Below are 25,229 nucleotides of genomic sequence, written 5' to 3' on the forward strand. Positions count from 1 at the left end.
TTTAATAAAGCCCATTGGGTTCAGAAAAAGCCATAAACAGCCACAACCACGCAATCTTTTTTTTTATTTTGATCTAATGTGACACGTGGCACATATTTCTTTGGGATTTCTTCTTCTTTAGCAACGCCTCGTTTCCCTCCCTAGTTCCGCCGGAGAAAAATAAGAAAAAAATAAATGCAATTGAAACGGAGGGAATATTCGCCGGCGAATTTCCGGTAAATGTCTGAGTGGTTAATCAGTACGAATCCTACTTTTTCGACGGCATTCCCAAGTAGTTGTTTTACAGTTGTAAAACCCAATTTTATTCTCCTTTCTTCAGAATTCGATTCGTATACTCCTCAATGCCTATTTAATAGCTTAACCACCACCATGCGTCTCTCTAAACGCCAACTTTCTCTTCCTTTTTCTCTCTGTGTCTCTACTTTCTCTCCTCGTTTCCGTTTCCATCATTTTCCCGGAAAATTTCCAGCTCCTCGTAGAGAGTTTCTCCACACCACTGGTTCGTCTTCCTCTTCCTCTTCCTTCTACTACATCGTTTTGCTTGTTTCAATCTAGTTTTCTTCTTCATCGTGCTTGATTTCTTGTTGTAGACCGTTTCGTGTTCGTTGTGCTTTTTTTTGTTTTCGTAGTAGACTGTTAATCGCATGTTCAGTGACGTCCCTATGACTGATTTTTCGACTTCGTTGATTAACTTTGTTTGGCTCCGTATAGCTGATTTTGGTAGTAGCTTAGTTTTCGGGGAATCAGAGTTTGTTCTTAGTGAAGAATCGTAGATCGGGAAGGAAGATGTGCTAATTAGTAGAAGTTGCAATTTCTAGGTCTTGCCTGGAGCATACCTTGGAAGAAACTTTAGGATCAGGAGTTAGCGTGGTGCACGCTTTGATCTTTTTGATCGAGGTAAGATATGTTAGAAATTTCTAGGGGTTTGTATTTCTTTTGGTGCTAGTGGAATCATGCTTGATCACCAAAGCTTTAATGGTTGTATGACTCGTGTTGACTATAGTCCAAATCACTTATCCACTCGTAGAGAACGTGTCATCAGGTAGCTTTATTTTCTTCTGTGTATCTAATTTTAGCCTTGGTGGGTTCTGACTAACCAGATTCTTAGATTGTTTTTAAAAATTCTTTTTTAAAAATTCTTATCATATATGTGCTGGATAGAGTTTCTACAATTCTCTACGCTAATTGTATTGTGTGTTGTGCAACAAGCTATATCATCGTTTGAAGAAAAGAAAACAATGATGTTTCCTTTTTACTTGATAAACTCTCAGGGACAAGCCAGCTGTGTTTTAAGAGTTCGATGGAAGATCAGAAACCGACTGCTCTCAGTGAAAATGCGTTGCAGTTTCACACTGTGGGCTCCAGGGATGGATGTGAAGTTCCTCATAAATGGTCCTCCCCGGAAGGAGGAAAGAAAATTGATATAAGCAATCAGATTTTCTGCAATAGATCGTTGAATATGAAAAATATCATTGCCGTAGGCTTTGATATGGACTACACTCTTGCTCAATACAAGTCCGAAACTTTCGAGTCCCTTGCTTATGAAGGAACTGTCAGGAAATTGGTTTATGATTTGGGGTATCCAAATGAGGTTAGTATACTCTTTGTTGTTTTAAGGTTGTGACCATCAGAAAAGCTTGGCTGATCGTTATACTTGGTGTGGTAAAAAAATCCAGCTGCTAGAGTGGACATTTGATTGGAATTACATGGTTAGAGGCTTGGTGCTTGACAAAAAGAGGGGAAACATCTTAAAGGTGATTACCTTGTATCTGACTCTCATAATAATTGTTACCTCTTTTTAATCGACTTTTGATTATGCAGATGGACCGCCATAAATATGTGAAAGTAGCTTACCATGGGTTTAGGGAGCTTTCTAAGGAAGACAAAGTTGACATCTACGGAAGCAGCCTAGTACGAGATTCTTTTGATGAACCTGACTACGCTCTCATAGATACTCTCTTTTCACTGGCCGAAGCCTATTTGTTCGCTCAACTCGTTGATTTTAAAGATAATAACCCAGAAAAGGTTCCCAAGGACGTTGAGTAAGACAATTTCCAATTATTACTTTTCTTAATATTAGCCTATATGACAGTTTATGTTTTTCTAATGGTTGTAGTTCTGTTAACTTGTGCACTGTAACTTATACTTGGCATGAATGTCTTCTCTTTAATTTTATGCTTATGATTGAAATTCTTTTAGCTGCTACTCTATTAGTCTATTGTTTGTACTTTTCACTAATTTATTTCCTCCTCCTATGAAATTCTTTTAGTTATGCTCGGATGTACAAAGATGTTCGTGCTGCTGTTGATTTGTGCCACCGCGACGGAACTTTAAAGCAGATGGTGGCAAAAGAACCTAATAGGTAAGGCTGATGATATGTTCATCACTGTATTTTGTAAGTTGGAGAAGCACGACTCTGACATGGCTCTCTGTGGGAAGTTTCTTTTTTGCATAAGATTTTTCTTAACTTGCCAAATTTTCAGGTATATCAATGAGGATACCACGATAGTACCCCTCATTAAAATGATCAGAGATTCTGGACGTTCTACATTCTTGGTGACCAATAGGTAATGCTGATGATATTTCTACAAACTTCAAAGTGTTCCCCTAAATTTATTTTATGCAGAGATTTCTTTTGTAGCTGTGCAGATATATTTAGGTAAAAAAAAATTGTAGTTATTTTAAGCAACTTCAACCCTTGTAACCTGTCCCTCGCCCTTGTTATTGAAATATGGAACTAAGGAAGATACGAAAACATTAGTGAATATCCTATTGTTGAGAGACAAATGTTCCACATTATTGATTTGTTCTCACCTGTTTTTATATAATCAATTTTGTCATATTGGTGAGACACATGTTTTCGAGTAACATCCTTGCAGTTTGTGGGACTACACAAATATTGTAATGAACTTTCTGTGTGGAGGGCGCACGGTACATGGTCCGCATACTTGCAACTTTGATTGGCTCCAGTATTTTGATGTTGTGATCACTGGCAGGTCTTTCTCTTTACTAAGTCTCTTTAATCTCTCTGAACAAAATCGTTGTGATCAAAAGATTAGACACTCATTATTTGTTATTGGTTATGAATGTTGTTGGAAATATTCCTAACTCGTTTGATTTGTTTGCTACCTGAATTCTGAATTGGATATTTTTCGTGAAGTGCAAAACCTGGTTTCTTCCATGAAGAGAGCCGTGCTAACCTTTTTGAGGTGGAACCTCAGTCTGGAATGCTTATTAATACTGACAATGGAACACCTATGGCTCAGGTTTGATTTTTAAGAAATTGTGACACCATTCACAGTCTTTCACATGCTATTTCTTATTTAAATGATCCTTGTGTATATCCGTTCAAAGGTGGGAGATCCTTCACCAAAATTTTTACTGAAGAGTAAAGATAAAGGTTGTCGAGTTTTTCAAGGTGGAAATGTCGGGCATCTTCACAGTTTGCTCTCAATTGAGTCAAGTTCACAGGTAGAGAGAACTAGCTATTTTGCAAAGAAAATTTTGCTTGCTCCCGATTAGATATATCATAGTATTATGAAATGACAGATATTCCTTAGAACTCTATAGTAACTGACTGCATATTTGCTATGCATCATTTGTCACTTATTCAGCTATTCTGTTTGTTAGGTACTTTATGTTGGTGATCATATATACGGTGATATCTTGCGCAGCAAAAAAGTACTTGGTAAGGTTTTCTTTTCCAGTTTAGACTCTTCATGGTTTTAACTGAACTATGTATGGATTCTGAGAAGAAATATATGGTATATTATATCCCTAACCACTTGTGAATGGCGAGCTTAGTATGTAAGTAGGCTAGTAGCACTTGCATGTTGATGAAGAGAGTATTAGAAGAAACTATTCAAAGTGTCCTTTGTTTGTGCCAGTTACTTGGATCTTGGATCTTGATCTTCTTCTTTCTTCAGGCTGGAGAACTATGCTTGTAGTTCCAGAATTAGAAAAAGAGGTTGAACTTTTATGGGAACTGAGGAATATGCGTAAGGTGAATGGATCCTCTGTATATAAGTGTTATTATTCTCAGAGATCTGTTAAGTTGTAAAAAATCAAGTTTGTTTAAGTATCTTTTATTGAACTAAATAATCAATTCATTTGTGAAACACCAAGGCCTTCATGCATTTGAAGTTCCATTGACATATGTATGTGGGGCAAGTCTTTCGGATTTTCCTTCTCGAAATTGGATCTAAAACTGCTAATGATCTTAATTTGTGATTGTACACATTAAACTTCCTTTTCAATTCAGTATTTTTCTTTGGTCTGCAGGAACTTATTTTGATGAGAAACGAGCGTGATTCAGTTGAAGACAAAATTCACCACTTGAATTGGTCCCTAAAGTGAGTGTTCTTTAAATTAGGTCCTGGTACAAAGAAAGCTGTGTTACATAGATTAGAATTCTTAGTTGTTAAAGCCATTTTGCACAAAACCTGTTAGTGTCATAACCAATTCTGTCATTCAGGTTTGAGGATATCAACGAGAATGATAAGCAGGAAATGTTATCAGCGCTCAAGGACTTAGAGGTAAGATAGAACTTATATAATTCCGGGATCTTCAATAGTTGGATGAGTGATTCTAAGTCAGCAAACATGTTCTTTTTGTGGAATTCAACAGTCTAAAAGAGATCAAGTACGACTGAGTCATCAACAAGCTCAAAGAGAATGTCACCAAAAGGTAAATGTAGCCTCATTAATCAGAGTGTGTATTGGTGTAACAGCTAGTTTCAGTTTCAATCTTTTACAACTGCTCATGTTATGGGTGTTGGAAACTGCAGTTTCACAAGGTCTGGGGGCAACTGATGAAAACAGGCTACCAGGGTTCTCGATTTGCTCACCAGGTAAATAAGGTTTATATTTTGCTTTCTTATGTGTTGGTTTTGCGTTTGTGAGGAATTTATTTTCAAAACCGCATTATCTTTGAATCTCATCAGGTAGAGAGATTTGCATGCCTGTACACAAGCCAAGTCTCAAACCTACGCTTGTACTCACCAGACAAGTATTACAGACCCAGTGAAGACTTCATGTCCCATGAATTTCACCTTCTTCCTCTGTGATTCATCCCAATGACCTTTATAGCAGTGAGAGTAAATCAAGTAATGGTCTGGTTTGGTGCTTATTCGTTGTGTGTATAAAGGTTCTTAGTTTTTCTTGCCTATTTGCATTTCAATTTCACTTGGTAAAAGCTTGTGAATCTAGTGACATGTTTTCTTTTGGAGTTTTTTTTTCTATTGAATGGTTGATAAGAGGCATTTTAGTGTTTCTTTACAAAACTTCCGGTTGATCATTTTGATCAAAATCTCTATATCACCACATATTGTTTGTTCCCTAGTACAACTAATGCTGGCCAGCCAGTGGTTTTGCTCTTCCATTCATGGTTTCGTTTTCGTCTTGTCATTTTCATGAAGAAAACATAAGTAATATCAATAAAAAAAAATGGGAAGCCAAATTCTTGTTCTTGTAACGAAAATGTTAGCATGCAGTTAGAAACCATTAATTAGCTTGGAATATAAGAACAGAGGAACTTTATCGTACAATATAACATATATTTAGGATTTACGCATTTGCAACTTTGAAATAAGTAATGTTTGGGGGTCGAAGGAAAAAAAAAAAAAAAAAAGTAATGTTAGTCGTACCAATTCAAATGATAACTTTAATCGTCTTCCTTTTGCTAGATCATCATCGTCCATTGATTAAAAAACCTTGGAACTTTTCTGGCAATGCCGATGTTCAGAATGCTCTTTGTTGGCATAAACCTTTACTCTATGAGAACTGAGAAGAGTTCAATAAAATTACAAACACTTGAAGGTATGTTGATATACATGTGATAGAAGGTAATGTGATTATTGACACACAACAAACAAACAAATCTTAGTAACGTTCTCAGCCCAAATAACAAGGCTGGAAAATCTCGACATTTTCTTTTGCTTCTTCTTGTTCTTGGCCGAAACAGAGAGGGAGACAAAGAATGAAGTTGTTTCAGTATGTTCATCTGAACAAGGCTTGAAGTTCTTCAAGAGTTCTGCCTTTGGTCTCAGGAACCCATAGAGTCACGAACACCACTGTGAATGCACAAACCAACCCGTACAGAGTGAAAGTTCCTGTCCAAATATTAACCCAAAATTTATCAAGATAATGCTCTATTGTCTCAAATGGTATGATAGAAAGAGAAAAGGAGAGAAAGAGAGAAAGAAACCTCCACTGCTCCAGGCTAAGAGCAAGTTTGCTGTCATAGTGATCAACCAAGAAAAGAACCAATTGGCTAGGGTTGCAATACTTCCAGCTAAACCCTTTATGTTCACAGGAAGGATCTGTTTATCAAACAACAAACAAAGCAAGCAAAGTTAGAGTTTAATAAATCTTTCGCTTTTGGTTTTTTACAACCTTAGTTCTAACTGCTAAACTTGTTACCTCAGACATAATGAGCCACGGTATTGGTCCCATTCCCAATGAGAAAGAAACAACCATTGCCTGTAATGATTCAACAGAGTTAAGGCGCAAATAATAGCTAATTGCATCGAGAAAGTATATATCTAACTTACCACAACTCCAACTACTGACAATATGCTCAGCCAATTGTACATGTCTGAATCAGGAGACACAAATCCCTAAAAGAAGAGATTTAAAACACAGAAAGTCAAATCTCAGGTTTGTTGCAGAAGATATAATGATGTTTACGGAAGTTAGGACTTTCAAAAGCACCTTAAGGTAGAAAGCAGCTGCGACAATTACAAGGCTAATTGTCATCCCAACCGAAGAGATCTGGAAAACATTTCCATTTGCATTAGTACGCTTGGATATGTCTTAAATTCTTCTCTAGAGAGAAGTCTTAAAGATATGAAACTCACGGTAAGCAGAAGTCGACGACCTGCTTTGTCCACCAACCATGTCGATATTGCAGTAGCGACTACCTGAATAGCCCCGACCCCAAATGTTGCTGCGTTACTCGATGTAACTCCTAAATATGAAAACACGGAAAATGTAAAATTAAGTAATAATGTGAACAAGAAGCTTCAGGTGTGCTTAGAGCAAGCGCCTACCTGCAGATTCAAATATTGTACTGGAATAGAATAGGACGCCATTAATTCCACCGAGTTGTTGAAGTACAAGCAACCCTATACCAACCTGTTACACACACATCAAAAATAAAAATAAAGGAGTTTGAAGACAATGTTTCTTATGGTAGACAAAGTATACTCCAAGGGAAAGATATTCAATTTTTGTACCGTAAGTGGGAAATAGTATCTCCTGCGTTTGAGATCTTCAAACCGAACTGTATTTCGCTTTGTAGATGATGCCACAGATCTCTGCAGATTTGCAGAAAAGATGAAAAATAAGCGTTTGGAAATCAGTCTTCATGTACCTTTTGGAAGGAAACATTTTAAGTGATAGTGTTACCTTGATTTCATTAACTTCAACTGTAATATCAGTCTCGAATCCTCGAAGAACTTGTAATGAAGTTTCAAAGTCATCTGTCATACCCATTTTTGCCTACATTTTAAAGAAATCAAGCATCCCATCAGAGAGGATTAATGATGTTATAATAAAAAGAGTGGAGTAACCAAAATATGCACTAAACTCAAGAAGAATAAGCAAACTATTCTAAGGCTTACCAGCCAGCGAGGGGATTCGGGGATGAAAAATAGACCTGGTATCAATACTGTGCACGGCAATATCCCTAAAGAAAAAGGAAGAGAACAGAGAAAATGATTAGAGCGTAGCAATAATTCATAATCAGAAAATGGTCTCAGGCTTCATCTAATGAGATTTTACCCAGAACTGCAAGAATTCTCCATGGAACAAAGAGGCCAAGTAGATACGCCAACATTATTCCAATTGTCACAGAAAGCTACAGAAAGAACAACATTTCTTGTTTAGCATTAAAAGTCAGTACACAAAATTCAAAACAGGAATTAGTCACTACACATGTCAAACCTGGTTAACCGAACCCAATCCTCCTCTCATATTTTGTGGAGCTATCTCAGCGATATATACAGGTACCTAAAATCACGAACCGAGTTGCATAAATATACTGGAAACCGTTATTCCATAAGCAAAGCAAAAAACTAGCTGAGTTTAGTATTACAGTGTAAGAGATGATCCCAACGCCAAAGCCTTCTAGAAGTCTTCCCATATAAAGAAAAGAAGTATCCTACAAAACCAGAATGATGTAGAGAGTTGAGGTCAACCAACAAGCTCAATAAGCAGCATAAAGAAACTGGAGAACAATAACTCAATAAGTACTCACTTTTGCAAATGATATGCAAAGCCATCCAATGATATTGGGAATTGCAGCAATCATCAGAGACTGTCGAAAAAAACACAATAAGAGGTAAACAAAAGCAAGAAACAAGAGTTTATTAAATGGCTAAAAACAGAACAACCAAGAATCAGCAAACAAACTATACCCCTTTTCGTCCAATGTATTCTGCAATCTGACCACTGGCAATTGCACCAACCATAGCACCCACATTGGACAGAGAACCAAACACAGAGTACTGAAACATGGAGTAATAGTAGATCAAAGTCAAACACGGCTAAACAAGCAATGATAAAAACCAGACAGCTCTAGAAAAAGATTGGTCTATTACCTCAGATACCGTTAAACCGAGATCCTTAGTGATTGCAGCTTGAGTTGGAGATGAATAACCACACTGAACAAAAGAATGGAGGGTTTAAGGAACCAAACACAGAGTAATAGATCAAAGTCAAACATGGAGGGTTAAAGTAAACAATAAGAAATTCCCAGTTTTAGTCTTCTAAATCTGTCACCAAACTTGGAAAATCATCTCGGTTCACCAAGTTTGAGATTTTCACAGAAAATGACAAATCAAACAAAACCCAAGATCATCATCAAATTCAGCTCAAACTAGTTTTCCATCAAAAGTCCAGACCTTTCTGCTACAAAAGGAATAAAATGAAAAAAGTTGAAATTTTGGTATAGTCTTACAGTGAATCCGAATTGAATAGGACCAAGAGCAACGATCAAAACACATGCAAGAACAGAGATAGAGCTGTCTCGAATAACTTGAGACGAGCCCATCATACTCGATTGTCTCGAACCCATCCGGTACCAGCTTCCGGTGTGTATAAACGGCCGTCGCAAATCATTCCTACCCTCCTCATTATCATCTCTGAAACTCATCTTTTGATTCTATCTTCTAAACTCTCAATCCTAATCTTCAAGAACAAACAAAAAAGCTTCAAGATTTAACCCCCTGGAGATAAAATGCCGATTCTAAGCCGGAAAATGCCAAAAAAAAAAAGCCGACTTTGGACTTTGTATCTCAATTAAGGAATTTGATGACGGAGCTAGCTTGGATAAGAAGGGATTGAGAGAAACGCCGTCTTATTGAAAATAGAAAGGAAAAGGAATTTGGGTCTATACGGCTGTAATGGAGTAGTTAATTGCTGGAGAGAACAAGGAAGAAGACTGCTTCAGACATTTTTTTTTAGATCACAGTTGATGTAGCCGTCGTCGCATTTAACCAAATTTAGAATAAATAGAGGGTCTGATTGGTAACCAGCTGTTAGCTGGAGCGGTTAGCTGGAACTGTTAGCTATTATAGTGCAAAGCTGTACAAAAAAATAATACACGAAAGTTATACAAAAAAATAAAGCAGAACAAATTTTTAAAATTTACCCTGATTGGAAACATTATAGCAGTACAAATAATAAATAATATTAAGAGTTTAGAAAAAAAAATTACATAGAAATGTATTTTAATATATAATTACATATGAAAATTTAAAATTATGTGATGACAATTAAATAGTTATAAAAAAATTAAAATTATACAAAAACGGTCCGGTTATGGTCCAAAATACGGTTATGGTTAGCTTTTGGTCATGTCTGGTCGAAGATAGTAGGCATGACCAAAAGCTAATCGTAACCGTATTTCATACCATAAGCGGACCGTAACCGTTATAACAGTATTTAACCGTAACCGTTATAACCGTATTTAACCGTAACCATTATAACCGTATTTAATCGTAACCGTATTTAACCATAACCGTATTTAACCGTAACCATTTTAATTTGTTTTTGTTTTTGTCCATAACCGTATTTAACCGTAACCGTAACCGTATTTAACCATAACCGTAATTAGCCGTAACCGTATTTAACCGTAACCGTTGTAACTGTAACAGTATTTAACCGTAACCGTTTTAACCGTATATATAATAGTTAATGTTACATTTTAAAAAAAAATATAATCGTAACCGGTGATTAATTAACTGTAACCATAATAACCGTAACCGTGGTCATGCCTAAAAAATAGTAAAGAGCTAATTTCAGTTTGATATAGTTTTTATTATTTTAATCTGTTTTTATTTTTGTCCAAAAAAAAATTTGTTTTTGTACCGTTGTAACCGTAACTGTAACCGTATTTAACTGTAACCGTTATAACCGTCTTTAATCGTAACCGTATTTAACTATAACCGTCTTTAGTCGTAACCGTATTTAACCATAACCGTTTTAATTTGTTTTTGTTTTTGTCTAAAAAAACTGTTTATATTATCTATACCGCTTTTCATAAAGTTTTTGTGATTGGTAAACTGTCAAAGCTGTACAAAGCTGTACAGCTTTAAAATTGTTCACCAATCAAACCCAGAGATTGCTTCTTGTTTGTTTGTTTTTTTTTTTGGATTTTTTTCCTCTTTTACTACCACTTGGGAGGATTTTTTCTAAAATTTAAATGTGTCCCCAACAAAATTCTAAATATTATGCAAATTGGAAAAAATTTGTTGGCAAATAATAAATATAAAAAAGAATTATTTTGGAATTCATATCAGCAGGCCGGCTAATATTATATATATATATATATATATATATATATATATATATATAATTTTATGATATTATGGAACTCTTGGATAAGACATCCACATCCTACTTACATCATTAATAAATAAGTATACAAACTTTAAAATGATATTTTTGCGTGAGTTAAAATTGATTTGCATAAATTGCATGGGAAAATTGGTTTTTAAAAGCCTAGATTGCTCTATGTTTAAAAATATGCTGAATTTTAAATATTGTAAATTTGTTATACTCAATATCATATATATATATAGAATTAAAAATTTATAATATTAGTGAGAATTGTATGTTATCATTGAATATTCAACAGAAGTCAATTAAATATTTAATAACTTTCGTATTCACTACTGTCTAGTCAATTTATACATCAATATTTTTGTATCAAGTGCAATAAATATAAATTATGGTTCAAATTCGATCATTTCTTGTATATAGAAGTTTTTTGTAATTAGCTCGACTTATTAAAATGTGTGTTAATATATTTTGAATTTTCTGTCCGGAAAATAGATTTTGTCAAACATTTGCTCAAATTACTCATGAGTATACATAATACATGAGCCATATATTATAAAAACTGTAATTAAAACAAATAGAAAACGGTTTTTCATGTATATGTAATATATTTGTTAGTTGTAAGAAAAATGAAAGAAAAATCAAAACGAGAGAAATGTGAGCTAAGAGGAGGCCAAGACAGAAAAAGACAGATAACCAAATCAAATCATACAAAACACGTCTTTGTGATCTGATCTTACTGTCTCCATTCATCACTCATTTTTTTTCGTTGACCACAACTTTTTTTTTTTTGTCAATAAAAAAAAAAAAAAAAAAAAAAAAAAAAAAAAAACATTATACTAATATATCTTCCTTACATATAATTATAATTGATTAAGTCTCCTCATTTTTCACATGTAAAATACACCTATCGTCAATCTTTATTATAAACATTACTCAATCACATCTTCAATCCCCTTATTATTAAAAGGGAAGTACAAATTGAAAAATAGTCTAATTTGGCCTCAATTTCAATTTCAATTTTAGATTTTGTACATTGTTGATCAAAATCGTCAAGGGTAATTTGGTCATTAAATCTTATTAAACGATTAGGGGATCAGCGTGTTTCTAATCGGGTGGTTAGTGGATCAAATATTACCTAATACATAAAACGAATCACTAATCGGGTTTAACAGCTTCAAAAAACAATTATTCGATCCTAACCATTCAACATATATGGTATATAATTAAAGGCATATTCGAATTAAATTATAAGATATTCTTTATACCTCGCCTAATTGCTAACTAAATTTCTTAAATATTTGATCTAATATAATCCTAACCATAAACTACAACACAATATCTTTATTTTCCCTAAAATTGTGTATCATTCATTTGATGCCAATCAAAAAGATATGATAGTTAGGTGGGGGTATTGAACCAAAGAATTTAATAGAATCTGATTGAACAGAATTGAAGACATAAATTACAGATTTTGAAAGAATTAAAATCTTTCTTTATAATTATACCCAATATATTTTGCAACACTTCAACAGAATATAATGGAATTTTGATAAATATTCTGTTTTGTTCCCACAACGTCAAAAACAAACGAAGTTCAATCAAAGGCTTCTCTTGATCTTTAAACCAAATATCTTACTTCATCTGATAGTTTTTTTATTTTGGGTCTGATCAAAAGTTTATCATTTGTTCACTACAAAGTGAGTTTCTCTCTTTTCTTATAAGAATTGAATCCATAGATTTTAGATCTGTGAAATTTGAGAAGAAGAGTATCTACCATTGATGTCTAACTTGCAAAAAGCTGTAAGCCAAGTAAACCATGAATTTGTTTTCGACCCAGAATAGTCGCTGTGACTCAGTCGCCGAAATCCCGACGGAAACAGTCTCAAACTTCTCCTGTGTTAGATCTCTCTCTCAATCTCAGACAAACCAAGATTGCTTATGTTTTAGATCTCTCTCCATCTCTGGTTTAGATACAAAACTGTTCTGAAAATAATGGGAAAAGATATGAAGGCGAAGACGACGCGTTAAGATTTTGTTTGTGAGGTTGTTTTTGTTAATTATATATTTCTATCCAAATCTCACCCCAAAAGCTCAGAATTTTTTCTTCACATTCTGCACTAATGTTTCTATTAAATTCTTGTTAAATCATGTTGCCATACAAAATTCTATAATAGTGAATAACACTTGAATTTGATAGAACTTAAAAATTAACATCTTCAATAACACATGAATTTAAAAGAATTTACAAAATCTCTAATTGAATAACACTAGAATTCAACTTTCTATTAAATTCTCTCACATTCCTTAGATCAATACCCCCCCCTTAATGTTTCCAATATTTTGTGATTCCTCTCCAAGATTTTCGAAACTTTTAAAGCCAAAAACCCTAACATTCTACTTCACTATAAATATCAAACGTCTTTCTTATTTCTTGCAAGCACATTGCAGACAAAATATTGCAGACAGGTGATCGGCAAAGAAAAGAAAAGAGGCTGAGAATCGATTAAGGAAAATTGATTCAAGAGGAGATGAAGAAGAGCAAAAGGGAGATGGGATACAGAGATTGTGCACAAACTCATCTGCAGGAACAAGAAAGTCAAGGCTCAGTTAAGATCAAGCATAATCAGAGCAAAATCAAAATCGGAAAGTGACGATTCCGAAGCAAATTGAAAATCTTGTGAAGAATGAAGCGTTGAGGGAGAAAGCGAACTCACCAGTGAGTTGTGCCAATTTCGTGAAAGGGATTTGCATAGTGAGGAGGCGAATCACCAGAAGAAGAACAAAGAGCAAGGGAATCAAATCCCTAAATCAAAATTTGGGGATAAAGCAAATGAATCAAGAGGGAGTGTTGGATGTTGATCATAACTTAATCCTACATAAGAGAAAAGACAAAGAGAAGTGTGAGAAGATGAAGATGATGATGAAAGGAGAAGAATCGTAAGAAGCATAAGGTGAAGAGAAGAACAAGTGTTTTGTCGTAGAAGGAGGAGGAAGAAGAAGAAAGAAGAAAAGGCCATTGGGCCATATAAGTAATTAGGGCCCATATGTGTTAATGGGTTTCGTTTATTAAGAAGAGTATTAGGTTATATGGTTGTAAGATAGAGAGGAAGCGATCTACCCCAAAGAGATCTAAACATTCTCTTCTCTCTACTTAACAAAAATCAAAATGTTTTTGATTCAGTTAACTGTAAAAAACATATAAACACTTTTATAAAATTATAAATTATACATTATTTAATATATAATATGAAAACCAAATAAAATCGATACCCGCGATGTACCGTGGGTTGAATAAAAAACTTAATGAATATATTAGAAATTTGATATATCCATAATCAAAAAGGTTATACGATATTAAATTTTGATACAGATATATAAAATATATAAAATAATACACATGTTTAACCACATTAAAACCCCTTCTCCTAATTAAAAATTTAACAACAAACAAAACAAAAAAAAACATATTTTATAAATTGTGTATATAGAACATTATCAAATACTTAATAGGAAAACTGCATAAAACCGATGTCCGCGGTAAACCGCGGGTTGAATCCTAGTTTATATGAAAGAAGATTACATCAAAGACTTTCTGTCATTCATTTTTTATTTCGGTGAACACTATATTTCCCTCACACACAACACAAAGAGTTATTCTTGACTTCTTGTAAAATAAAAACTGTAGGGTTTATTGAGCCCAATTTTGAAGACCCATTGGGCATATTAAGAGAGGCCCATATTGAGGACGTCGGAGCGTGAAGGCCACTCTCATGAAAAAGAGCGTTAGAGAAGAATTAACGTCAACACCCGAGACGCAACTTCACTCGGTCGTGGCTTATTCTCCGATTAGGTTTTTGATTCTCTTCGTCTTCGTCTTCGTCTCTGAAGCGACCAAAAACCCTAATTTTACCAATCCGAAATTCCGATTTCACATGGGTGAACATTCACCTTCTCAACCATCGTCTCAAACTCATCCCCAAAATCAACCAGAATCACCCAATCCCGAAACCCCTAATCCAATTCCACCGGGAACTAACGATGATGACTCCGCCTCATCCGCCGGAGTTTCTGGCTCAATCGTCTCATTAACCACCATTGAAGCACCACGAGTCACTGAATTAGGCAATGTATCGTCTCCACCTTCCAAAATCCCACTCCGTCCTCGAAAAATCCGGAAACTTTCACCCGACGATGACGCTTCCGGTAACGGCGACGGATTCAATCCGGAGCATAACCTTTTGGCGACGACTTCAAAACCGGCAGTGAAGAGTAAATTGTCACAGTCACGCTGTGTAACCGTGCCGAGAATCCACGCGAGGTCTCTAACCTGTGAAGGCGAGCTTGAAGCAGCGCTTCACCATCTCCGAAGTGTTGATCCTCTGCTCGCGTCGTTAATTGACATTCACCCACCACCAACGTTCGAGACTTTTCATACTCCGTTCTTGGCTTTGATTCGAAGCATTCTTTATCAGCAGTTAGCAGCTAAGGCAGGGAATTCAATCTACACCCGCTTCGTTGCCTTATGCGGCGGTGAAAACGGCGTCGTTCCAGAGAATGTATTGCCTTTAACACCTCAACAGCTTCGACAAATCGGTGTTTCCGGGCGTAAAGCCAGTTACCTTCATGATCTTGCTAGGAAATATCAAAATGGGATCTTGTCGGATTCTGGAATAGTGAATATGGATGAGAAATCTTTGTTCACCATGTTAACAATGGTGAATGGGATTGGCTCATGGTCAGTTCATATGTTTATGATAAACTCTCTTCATAGACCCGATGTGTTACCAGTTAATGATCTTGGTGTAAGGAAAGGTGTGCAGATGCTTAATGCCATGGAGGATTTGCCTCGTCCATCGAAAATGGAGCAGCTTTGCGAGAAATGGCGTCCGTATAGATCAGTAGCGTCGTGGTACATGTGGCGGCTCATTGAATCTAAAGGTACACCACCGAATGCTGCGGCTGTGACGGCTGGAGCTGCTCTTTCGTTTCCACAGTTGGAAGACATTCAACAACAACAAGAAGAACAACATCATCAACAACAGCCACAGCTTATGGACCCCCTTAATAATGTGTTCAGTATCGGGTATAGTCAGTTACTTTATCAAACTTAGTATCTCAGTGGTTAATATGCAAAATACCTGTCCTCTGCTTTTTACTTTGCTTGAATTTTGGTGCCCTTATTGTTGAATATGTGATTTAGATAGAGCGAGCATTGGAGTGATTGCGTTATTGCTATTACTTGCTGAGAGTAAGTACTAACGTGTTTTTTTTTCTCGTCTCCTTGTGTTAATCTCAGTGCTTCAACGCATTTTACTTTCACTGTCGATGCATGTGGTATACGTTCTTATAATTAAGATATATTTACATTGTTTTTAGTTGGTAAAGAAAATACTCGTATGAGCGTACAAGTCACCTGAGAAGATAGGGTAGTTTTGTGGAGCTTAGGATATTCAAGAATAGCATCTATATTCTATGCAGGGAATTGGTTTGAGGTTGGTTTTCTTGGCTGGATAGACCTATTTGATCTTCTGGCTGTAGTTGATAGATTTCTCATGTCAAGTCCTTTGCTTATCTTCATCTAGTCCTCAGCCTTAGGCTAATCACGTTTATGGCAGTGTATACCTTCACTAAAACTAGATGAGATGGAAGAAAATGGTACTTTAGGACTTCTAATATTTGAGACGTCACCTATGGTACTAATGTTTCACATTGCCACAAGCAAATGCAAAAGACACTAGTCAAGAAAATTGCTTACAGTGGGTTTAACCATCGATAGCATGATAAGTGAACCTTTTCTCATCCAAGTTACTTTTTTTCGTAATGCTGAATGCTTGGTTGTGAATTAAGAAGACTAGTTACAATAATAACAACAATGTTTATTATACATTATTCTTCTAATTTGGTTCTTATTGTTTTCTTAACAGGGCATGGGGCCAAACATAGCTGACTTGGCACCATAAATTGTCGTCTCTCATAGCGTGATAGGGATTCTGGTCCGGTGGTCTTCCACTATTGTCTGGTGAAGAAGTCTTTGTTCCACAGCTAGGAAATAAGAATAAAAATGGCATTGGAACAGAAATCTTCTTAGCTAAGTGAGAGTATGTAAGATTTTGTTTAGCTAATGAACTTTTCATCGATTTTCTTTTTGTTGGAGACTGGAACTGTTGGCTAAAGAAACCTATAGAGCGTCTCCTGATTCGTATCTAAAAACAGAGCCACATATTTGTTTCTAAAACAGAGCCACGTCTGCTAATCAGAATAACACATGGTTTTTAGCTGATGAAGAATAGTCACAAGAAAGCCATAAACAGAGGTTATGTCCTTGTTGCGTTGAGTTGTAAAAACACAGTAACAACAAACAATCTGTAATCACATGGAAGAAAAAAAAAAAAGAAGCCTATTGATGATACATCAGTTATGGATCTTCTATTATCAGTTTGAAGACACGGGGGGTCGATGAGAACTTGTGCTTGGTTTGTGGCCTCTGTCACTGTAACTGAGACACAGATCCGTCATTTCTCCACCACACAATTAAAGCTGTGTTTGGTAAGTAAGAGAATAGTGTAAGAAAGTGAAGCATGGGAGGGTGAGAGACAAACAAAGAAAACTCATAATTTTTGTAGAAAACAACAAAGCAAGTGTTCTGAAACAGTGAAGTAAGAGTAGTTCTGGTTTTGGCTATAAAACAAGTTGCAACACAAAACCCTCAAGTTTTGTTTTTCAGAAAGAATAGAGAGCTGATAGAGACAAATCACTGCTTTCCTTTTCATTCATTTTATTTCCTTGCTAACTATTTCTTTTTATATACAATATATTTCTCAATGGTTACATAAGAATATTCCATGAACTTTAAAACACCATTGTAACTACATTATGCAACTCCTTAGCTTGCGTTAAATTAACCAGAGATCGATTTAGATGAACCAGATAGAGAATTGAATACTTTAGTGAAACCATGTTGGTGGTATTACGAATTCCAAATCCCAAAATGTCCCTATAGCTACTACACTAGGTGTAAAAAATCATACGAAGAAGAAAAAAAAAAAAAGAGTGGAAAAAAGGAAAAGGGGGTTTCTTGCGGGGAAGCGTGGAGAGTGGCAGAAAGTAGAGAGAGAGAGATTCAGACATTGTTGGGTTCTACAGTTGTTACTACTTCAAACTGCTTTGTTTTTTTACTTTTTTGGTTTGATTCTCTGTGTGAATATCGACATTTCATATCTTCACAATTCTTATCACTTAATTCTCTCCCTCTTTTTTTTCTTTCTTTGACCTCAATTCTCTCCCTCTTTATATGTATGAATCAATTAGTAATTCTATACTTTTTATGTCCCATTTTCACATGTATTAATTAATATAACCATTGTTGACGTCAAATTTCATTTATAATTTTTTTTTTGTTTAAAAGTGTTGTTCTCTATGCTTTTCCTATATAAGTATCTCTTAGAAGTTAGATGATATCCAAAATTCTCCTATTAGTATTTTATCTATGGTTGTTCACTTAGCTTGTTCTTATTACACCGATTAAGTCTACTCGTCCCAAACCAACAAATAGGCAAAACAAGATCAATGTTAGAGACCCTATTGTTATAACAGTAATTAGGAAACAACTAGATCAAGATAGACTTAAATCTTATGTTGATATAGCATCATTGTTTGTTTGTGTATACATAGAGTTGTACCTTAGAACTTTTAATGACAACGAAAGTAAACTAGCTACCAAAAGTCTTCGTACGTACTTTGACAGTAAATATAGAAAATATTAAATTAATGGGAACTAATGATAAGCTTGATAATCGTATTAAGCATAATTTGTATTTTGACTTTAATTTTTTTGTTTTTTGTATAGGTCAAAAAGGTCGAATTTGTACACTGTTCCTATCCAATGCGTAAGTCTTATAGTGTAGAGCTGAATTTTTGATGTTACATAATGTAGAGACATGATGATCTAAATCGTATCAGATATAGATCTTCAAATTTTGTTTGGGGTAAGCTTGTCAGAGAACGTATGATGTTTCCAAGATAATTAACTTGGTAAAATCTGTGAGTGAATTTGTAAAGCAATCTTGGCATATACTGTTTGTATGTTTTTTAAGTACATCTTTAACAAAAAAAAAAAAAAAAAAAGTTTTTTAAGTACATAAACACAGATTATACCACTCTGTAGCAAAGGTTATGCACTTATGCAACAGATAATCCAGTGTTGTAGACATTTTGAAATTTAAAGATTTTTAAGAAGAAAAATATGATTTGAGAAATGGCTGCAATTATTTTCTTTATGGATTTTTTTTGTGAATATGATTCACAATTGAGTAGAAATGTAATATCAAGTTAATTATTGGTAGAACTAAATACTACTATATTTGGTAGACAGTTCGAAATTACCTAGTAAATCATATGTTTGGGTTGTATAGTTGGATTCGAATTTAAATTAAAGGCAAATAAATGAATTTGGTTAGAAAGGGAATGAGGTCATAATGCAAAAGGGGACAAAACATGTTATGGTAGAGAAGTAATTATCGTGTGACAGGTTGTCCATGGGAAATTCTGCAGAGGCTTTTGGTTCTTATCAAATTAAATTAATTTGACTTTTAAGATTTGGTGCACAAAAAAAAAAAAAAAAAGACTTTTAACATTTATTCACACGCATGGATTATTGCATTTGACGTTGTGAAATAGGCTTGTATTTTTCATCTTCTCAAAGTAATACTAATATATATGCCGATTAATTAGAACAAGAATTAGTGAAATGAACTAGTAATATTTTTCTTTTCTTTTTTGAAAATAGCGAAATGAATTAATATGCATTTCTAATTAATCACACGAATGAATAATTTGTTAAATTAATTAGAATATTTAGTATTCCTTCTGTTTCAAATTATATGATGTTTTGGCTAAAACCATATTTTTAATTTTTTTTTAAAAGTTATTATTTAATATTTGATTTTTGAAAATCAACCAATTACAAAAGAGAGTGCATAATCTATATAATAAAAATATTAAATACATTTAAAATTTGCATTAAAAGTTTGAAACTTATAAAACATCTTATATAATGAAACATAATAAAAACTCCAAAACATCATATATAATGAAATAGATGGAGTATATGAGTAAGCCGTATATTGATAAACATTAATGATCATATATCTCATTACATGCACTAGAGCATGTAATTAAGCTTCAATCAGGAAAACATCTTACATGCACTTGATGAAGACTATACAAGTTGTATTAAACTTGTAAAATACTTTTATAATAACAAGTAATTTTATATAGTATATTAAAAGGGAAAAGTAAAAAAGGAAGAAAAGAAAAGAGGTAGAGTGAAATAGGAAAGAAGAAAAGACATGAGTAAGAAGAAATGGTGTTTGGACAAATTAGGGCTTGAAAAAAAAAGATTAAGGAGAGAGAGAGAGATGTAATAATGAAGAAGAAGGAGGGAGGGGAGAGAGAGATAGAGAAAGGGGGCCCATAATGTGGCAGGGCATGTGGCTGGGCTTCCAACTTGACCTTGTCGGTTGCTCTCTGCACTGCCCTTCTCTGCAACCCACACACCTCTCTTCTTTTTTTCTTCTTTTTTTTTTTTAAATATATATATCAATGCTTCATTTAAATTAAAAAGATTTTTTAATTTAAGAAAATTTAGCTCATTCAACTAATAGTATTACTTTAATTGTGATAAATTATGTCAATAGATAAGACTATACGAGTATTATCCACCAGCTTGAAAGTAGTACAGACAAAAAGACAATATATAGAAAAATAAACAAACAAAGATTACGTGATAAGATAATCCGATAACCATCAAGTTACTACATATGATCCATTTGGCACAAATTACAATGCTTTTATTAATTATTAGTCATTTAGTGGTTATTTAATTATCGGTTGACTATAATTGTTTAATCTGCTTAAAGGCGATAACTATTGGTGCAACAGTCTAAACCCAATTTCGGTGCATTATCCAACTTTTTGTTGTATGTTGTTTCTCCGATTTTGAAGTGCATTTCTTGCAAATTTATTTATATAATAAACGCGTTAATGACGTACTGTACACAGTAAAAATGAGCTCATAAAAACCCGAGATAGAATGTCAATAATTGCATCAGTTTCATGCGACTTACACACCCTCACGAAAATTACTATTCAACCATTATGTGTCTAGAGTAGACCAATCAATTCATACAAAAAAAAATCATTTGATTCAACGAATATGAAATATAGTAGTACAGTAATAAACTAATAATGTTGGGACTAGCAAATTTTATTAATTTAGAGAGATATTAATTTATCGATAAATTAATTTATAGAGAGATTTTACTAATTTTGTAATTTTTTAAAAATATTTCTATCTAAAAATAATTTTTTTCTTTATAAGTAATATCTTTTAAAACCTAATTACAAATAGAGAAGTAATTATTAAGTTTAAAAAAACAATACAAACTTTTTTCGAATAATAGAGTCATATTTTATTAAATTTTTTACATAGAATATTTTAAATATATATCATAGTAATTCAAATATGACATATATAAATTTATATCATATATATATATATATATTGATAAGTTTATACAATTATTAATTTATGTTATCGATGGGACCATATGTTTATATGAGATTTTCAAAAAAATTATTATCTTATTAATTTATCGATTTATGTCATATTTTACACTTGTCCCAACTCGGGACCAGAAGAATTTATTAATTTAAAGAGGTTATTAATTTATAGAGTATTAATTTATAGAGTTTTTACTATATATCTGTTTCCAAAAAACTGTGACAAATTTTCACAAATCTTAAGAAAATTTCAATCATTCTTGTTTAACTATAGAGTAAGTATACAAAAAATAAAAAAAATTAGCCAAAAACCACAAAATCTTATTTTCACATATTTTTATCTTCTGTATGTTCTTCCTTTTTTTTCATTTAAATATGTCTTGATGATTAAGTTTGATAAAAGGGTCAGTAAGCTACAAATCACATTCTGCTCTAAAGTACTATAGAGTAACAATATTGTAGGATAAATCTCTTGTAAACACACAGAAATAATAGAAGTAGTAATTCAACTAAAATTTCTGTTCATAATTAAAATTATAAAAGCCATTATATATATTAAAAAAAGGTTATAAAAGCGCATTTAAATTAAAATGCTAAATTAATGATAAATACACCTTAATGAAAGAAGTATAATAAAGAAGTAGTTAATAGTATAAGTATATAGTAGGGTATGATATTAGTGTCATCTCTCACAAAGGGCTCAGCTCTTATCTCTTTCTCATGGCCTCACCACAAGCAACCAAATTGTCTCTTATAATCGGATCTCAAAGGTTGGCTTGTTGGGAGCACTGAGACATCAAACATGGTTTCTTCTTTCTTTCACTCTTAAAAAACCAAATTAGCCCTAAACACCTCCTTTTAGTTTAATCCCAAAAGTTCCTCAAATCTCTTCTCTTCTCTCTCTCCATTAAAACCCTTCACAAGCAAAAAGCTTTGAGCTTTAAATGAGTTTAAGGTCCTGCAAAAACTGGGTTTTTCCTCGTGTACTTGTTCATCTTAGCTCCTCTGTAAGTCTCTGAATCTCACTGCCATTTAGTTTTCTTTTTTTCCTTATTAGTAATCTCATTAATATGTTCTTTTTCAGGCATGAAATTAAAAACTTCATATTCAAGAAAGAAAATCTTTTTTTTTTTTTGGTTGATCTCTTTAATTGAAATCCATTTGGGTTTTAATTTAATCTCCAAGAAGACAAAATGGATATGAGAAGCCATGAAATGATAGAGAGAAGAAGAGAAGACAATGGCAACAACAATGGTGGTGGTGTTATTAGTAACATCATTAGTACTAATGATGATAATTGCAATGGTAATAACAACAACAACAACACTCGTGTCTCTTGCAACTCTCAAACCCTAGATCACCACCAATCCAAGTCTCCGTCTTCGTTTTCCATCTCCGCCGCAGCTAAACCCACCGTAAGGTACCGTGAGTGTCTGAAGAATCACGCGGCGAGCGTCGGCGGAAGTGTACACGACGGATGCGGCGAGTTTATGCCGAGTGGTGAAGAAGGAACAATCGAAGCTCTCAGATGCGCTGCTTGTGATTGTCACCGTAATTTCCACCGGAAAGAAATGGACGGCGTTGGAAGCTCGGATTTGATCTCTCACCACCGTCATCACCACCACCACCATAACCAGTACGGTGGAGGAGGGAGAAGACCTCCGCCACCGAATATGATGCTTAACCCACTCATGCTTCCTCCGCCGCCGAATTATCAGCCGATTCACCACCACAAGTATGGAATGAGTCCTCCCGGAGGAGGAGGAATGGTGACGCCGATGAGCGTTGCTTACGGCGGAGGAGGAGGAGGAGGAGCTGAGTCGTCTAGTGAAGATCTGAATCTGTACGGACAATCAAGCGGAGAAGGAGCAGGTGCGGCGGCGGGACAAATGGCGTTTTCGATGTCGTCGTCGAAGAAAAGATTCAGGACAAAGTTCACGACGGAGCAGAAGGAGAGGATGATGGAGTTTGCGGAGAAGCTAGGGTGGAGGATGAACAAACAAGACGAAGAAGAGCTTAAGAGATTCTGCGGTGAGATCGGAGTTAAGAGACAAGTCTTCAAAGTTTGGATGCATAACAACAAGAACAATGCCAAGAAACCACCAACACCAACAACTCTCTAATCAATCAGTGATCATATGCTTAATCGAGAGATTATGTAAGAGATTTTCTTTTAATCTACTTTTCTTCTTCTTGTTGTTTATTTAATGTTTTTTTCTAGGTTTTTGTAGTTTGTACGATCTTTGGATCAATCAATGGATCTTTTGTTTGCTTAGTTAATGTTTTAGTTTTGGTTTGCTTTTAGTCTTTTTTTAATTTTGTTTGTCTTTTACCCGGATCGTACTTGTAATCAGCTTCTGTTGCTTATTAGTTTATGCTTCTGTCTTTTTTACATTTATGCTTAACACAAACAATTGTGTTGTACTAACTTAAATAGCCAAATACAACATTATAATTAACATTTCAATACAAGAAGGAAACAAAAAAATTACGAACTAAATGTCAAATGCAAACATTCTGTACGTATAATGCCGCCATTATAGTACTTAGTTTTCTTTAAAACATGAATACAATGTTAATTGACAGAAAGATTAACTTATCTGTGTATTTTTGTTATATTAAATAAGAATGAGTTTATAAAATATTATTATAAATTATATGAATACGCAAACGTTATGATCAAAGTTGAACATTTTTAAATTTTTGATGTGAAATATGTCCAAAATTGTAACCATATGATTTGAGTCTACTGTAGATCTGTCACCTTCCAAATTCTGTACCAAAAAGAAAAACATGTGAAAAGAAAATTTAAAAAAAAACAGAAAAAGAGAAGATTCTCATAGTTATAAAATTCATAGATGAGACCAAAATTATAGAACTCACGACCTATGTATCTTCTTCTTTTCTTCTGTGTCGTCACGACCTATGTATCTAAGCTACCATATGTAATAATTGGTTATAAATGATATTTTTCGACTTTCTTTTGCGACCATTTTGTGTGGGAAACTGTTGATAATTATTAATTTCATAAAATCTTATTCTCATCGAATTTATGTTTCTTCCTTTGAGAAAAAGAAAGTGGGCCAAAAGAGAAACTATACAAAAAGCTTCCCGTATCAAAGTCTGTACTCTGTACAATACCAAAAAGTATGTGATCCTTCTGCTTCCGTATGTCACTGTGACGACGTCGTTTTGTGTTTTAGTCGGCCACCTTGTTTGATTCTATGTTGGGTACTTTCACAATTAAGGCCTGGCTATATATCAGTCGGCCCGTGAAAGCCCATAGTTAACATGCTGATAACAACAATTTGTTATGTATGTATTATTACTGAGAAAAATTAAATAACAATATCTTATGAATGTGTTACCGACAAAATGATTTTAGGTATTGTTGGAGTTATTTAAGTTCATGTATTGTCAACTTCTCAAGACACTTTTTGTCATTTTTTTTTTTTTTTTTTTTATTTGTTGATTGTAAATCAATTTTTTGTCATTGATTTGAAACACTACATTTTCATCATCATAAAAGAAAATTTGTTCTCAAAATAGTTATGCATATAGGAAAAAAATTATGATTTTAATTTTATGATTATTTCTATTTACCTTTTTAACGAAATTTTTTTATTTCCCTACCGTATATCAGTTGCAGAAAATTTTGGAGGAGACATCAAAATAAATAGAAATTAAAGCAAAACCGACTTTGCTTTATCAATGATCAACTCGTAGAGGGACAATGCATCTGTCTATCCATTTTTAGTCTCGGATTACATCTTATGAGATTAAATAGATTAATTCTGAAAATTGTATTGATTAAAAACATATAGT

The 25,229-nt window shown here is 34.0% G+C and overlaps 4 protein-coding genes and 1 long non-coding RNA gene across 8 annotated transcripts; 3 read left to right on the forward strand and 2 right to left on the reverse strand.

Moving 5' to 3' along the window:
* Positions 1-76: 76 nt before the first annotated feature.
* On the forward strand, positions 77-5,337 carry LOC9325079 (5'-nucleotidase domain-containing protein 4). 2 transcript variants are annotated; one of them, XM_021034748.1, is made up of 17 exons: positions 407-499; positions 819-897; positions 1,272-1,591; positions 1,677-1,754; positions 1,822-2,042; positions 2,270-2,362; positions 2,484-2,567; positions 2,880-2,996; positions 3,161-3,266; positions 3,355-3,471; positions 3,631-3,688; positions 3,927-4,003; positions 4,282-4,352; positions 4,475-4,535; positions 4,627-4,686; positions 4,787-4,849; positions 4,943-5,337. In XM_021034748.1, the coding sequence occupies exons 3-17, from the start codon at positions 1,301-1,303 to the stop codon at positions 5,063-5,065; spliced, it is 1,620 nt and encodes a 539-aa protein (XP_020890407.1). In that variant the 5' UTR covers positions 407-499; positions 819-897; positions 1,272-1,300; the 3' UTR covers positions 5,066-5,337. The 2 variants fall into 2 exon arrangements, with proteins under 2 accessions (XP_002887578.1, XP_020890407.1); XM_002887532.2 differs by lacking the exon at positions 819-897 and having other exon boundaries at positions 77-499.
* Positions 5,338-5,735: 398 nt separating this feature from the next.
* On the reverse strand, positions 5,736-9,502 carry LOC9323643 (sugar transporter ERD6-like 6). Its single transcript, XM_002888970.2, has 17 exons — positions 8,959-9,502; positions 8,600-8,662; positions 8,417-8,506; positions 8,257-8,316; positions 8,095-8,160; positions 7,944-8,009; positions 7,782-7,857; positions 7,622-7,686; positions 7,407-7,499; positions 7,235-7,315; positions 7,049-7,133; positions 6,857-6,966; positions 6,711-6,770; positions 6,551-6,616; positions 6,420-6,479; positions 6,205-6,319; positions 5,736-6,109 (listed from the first exon to the last, which is right to left on the reverse strand). The coding sequence occupies exons 1-17, from the start codon at positions 9,151-9,153 to the stop codon at positions 5,997-5,999; spliced, it is 1,464 nt and encodes a 487-aa protein (XP_002889016.1). The 5' UTR covers positions 9,154-9,502; the 3' UTR covers positions 5,736-5,996.
* A 3,536-nt stretch (positions 9,503-13,038) lies between these two features.
* On the reverse strand, positions 13,039-13,985 carry LOC110230631. Its single transcript, XR_002333763.1, has 2 exons — positions 13,559-13,985; positions 13,039-13,423 (listed from the first exon to the last, which is right to left on the reverse strand). It is a non-coding gene; the product is annotated as an uncharacterized LOC110230631 (long non-coding RNA).
* Positions 13,986-14,426: 441 nt separating this feature from the next.
* Positions 14,427-17,124, forward strand: LOC9325080. 3 transcript variants are annotated; one of them, XM_021035589.1, is made up of 3 exons: positions 14,429-15,927; positions 16,045-16,092; positions 16,769-17,124. In XM_021035589.1, the coding sequence occupies exons 1-2, from the start codon at positions 14,615-14,617 to the stop codon at positions 16,046-16,048; spliced, it is 1,317 nt and encodes a 438-aa protein (XP_020891248.1). In that variant the 5' UTR covers positions 14,429-14,614; the 3' UTR covers positions 16,049-16,092; positions 16,769-17,124. The 3 variants fall into 3 exon arrangements, with proteins under 3 accessions (XP_002887579.2, XP_020891248.1, XP_020891249.1); XM_021035590.1 differs by lacking the exon at positions 16,769-17,124 and adding an exon at positions 16,221-16,762; XM_002887533.2 differs by lacking the exon at positions 16,045-16,092 and having other exon boundaries at positions 14,427-15,927.
* Positions 17,125-22,036: 4,912 nt separating this feature from the next.
* Positions 22,037-23,796, forward strand: LOC9323644 (zinc-finger homeodomain protein 5). Its single transcript, XM_002887534.2, has 2 exons — positions 22,037-22,411; positions 22,489-23,796. The coding sequence occupies exon 2, from the start codon at positions 22,598-22,600 to the stop codon at positions 23,525-23,527; it is 930 nt and encodes a 309-aa protein (XP_002887580.1). The 5' UTR covers positions 22,037-22,411; positions 22,489-22,597; the 3' UTR covers positions 23,528-23,796.
* The last annotated feature ends 1,433 nt before the right edge of the window (positions 23,797-25,229 follow it).

This window comes from Arabidopsis lyrata, assembly GCF_000004255.2.
Source record: "Arabidopsis lyrata subsp. lyrata unplaced genomic scaffold ARALYscaffold_2, whole genome shotgun sequence".
In the NCBI taxonomy this organism is placed as follows: domain Eukaryota; kingdom Viridiplantae; phylum Streptophyta; class Magnoliopsida; order Brassicales; family Brassicaceae; genus Arabidopsis; species Arabidopsis lyrata.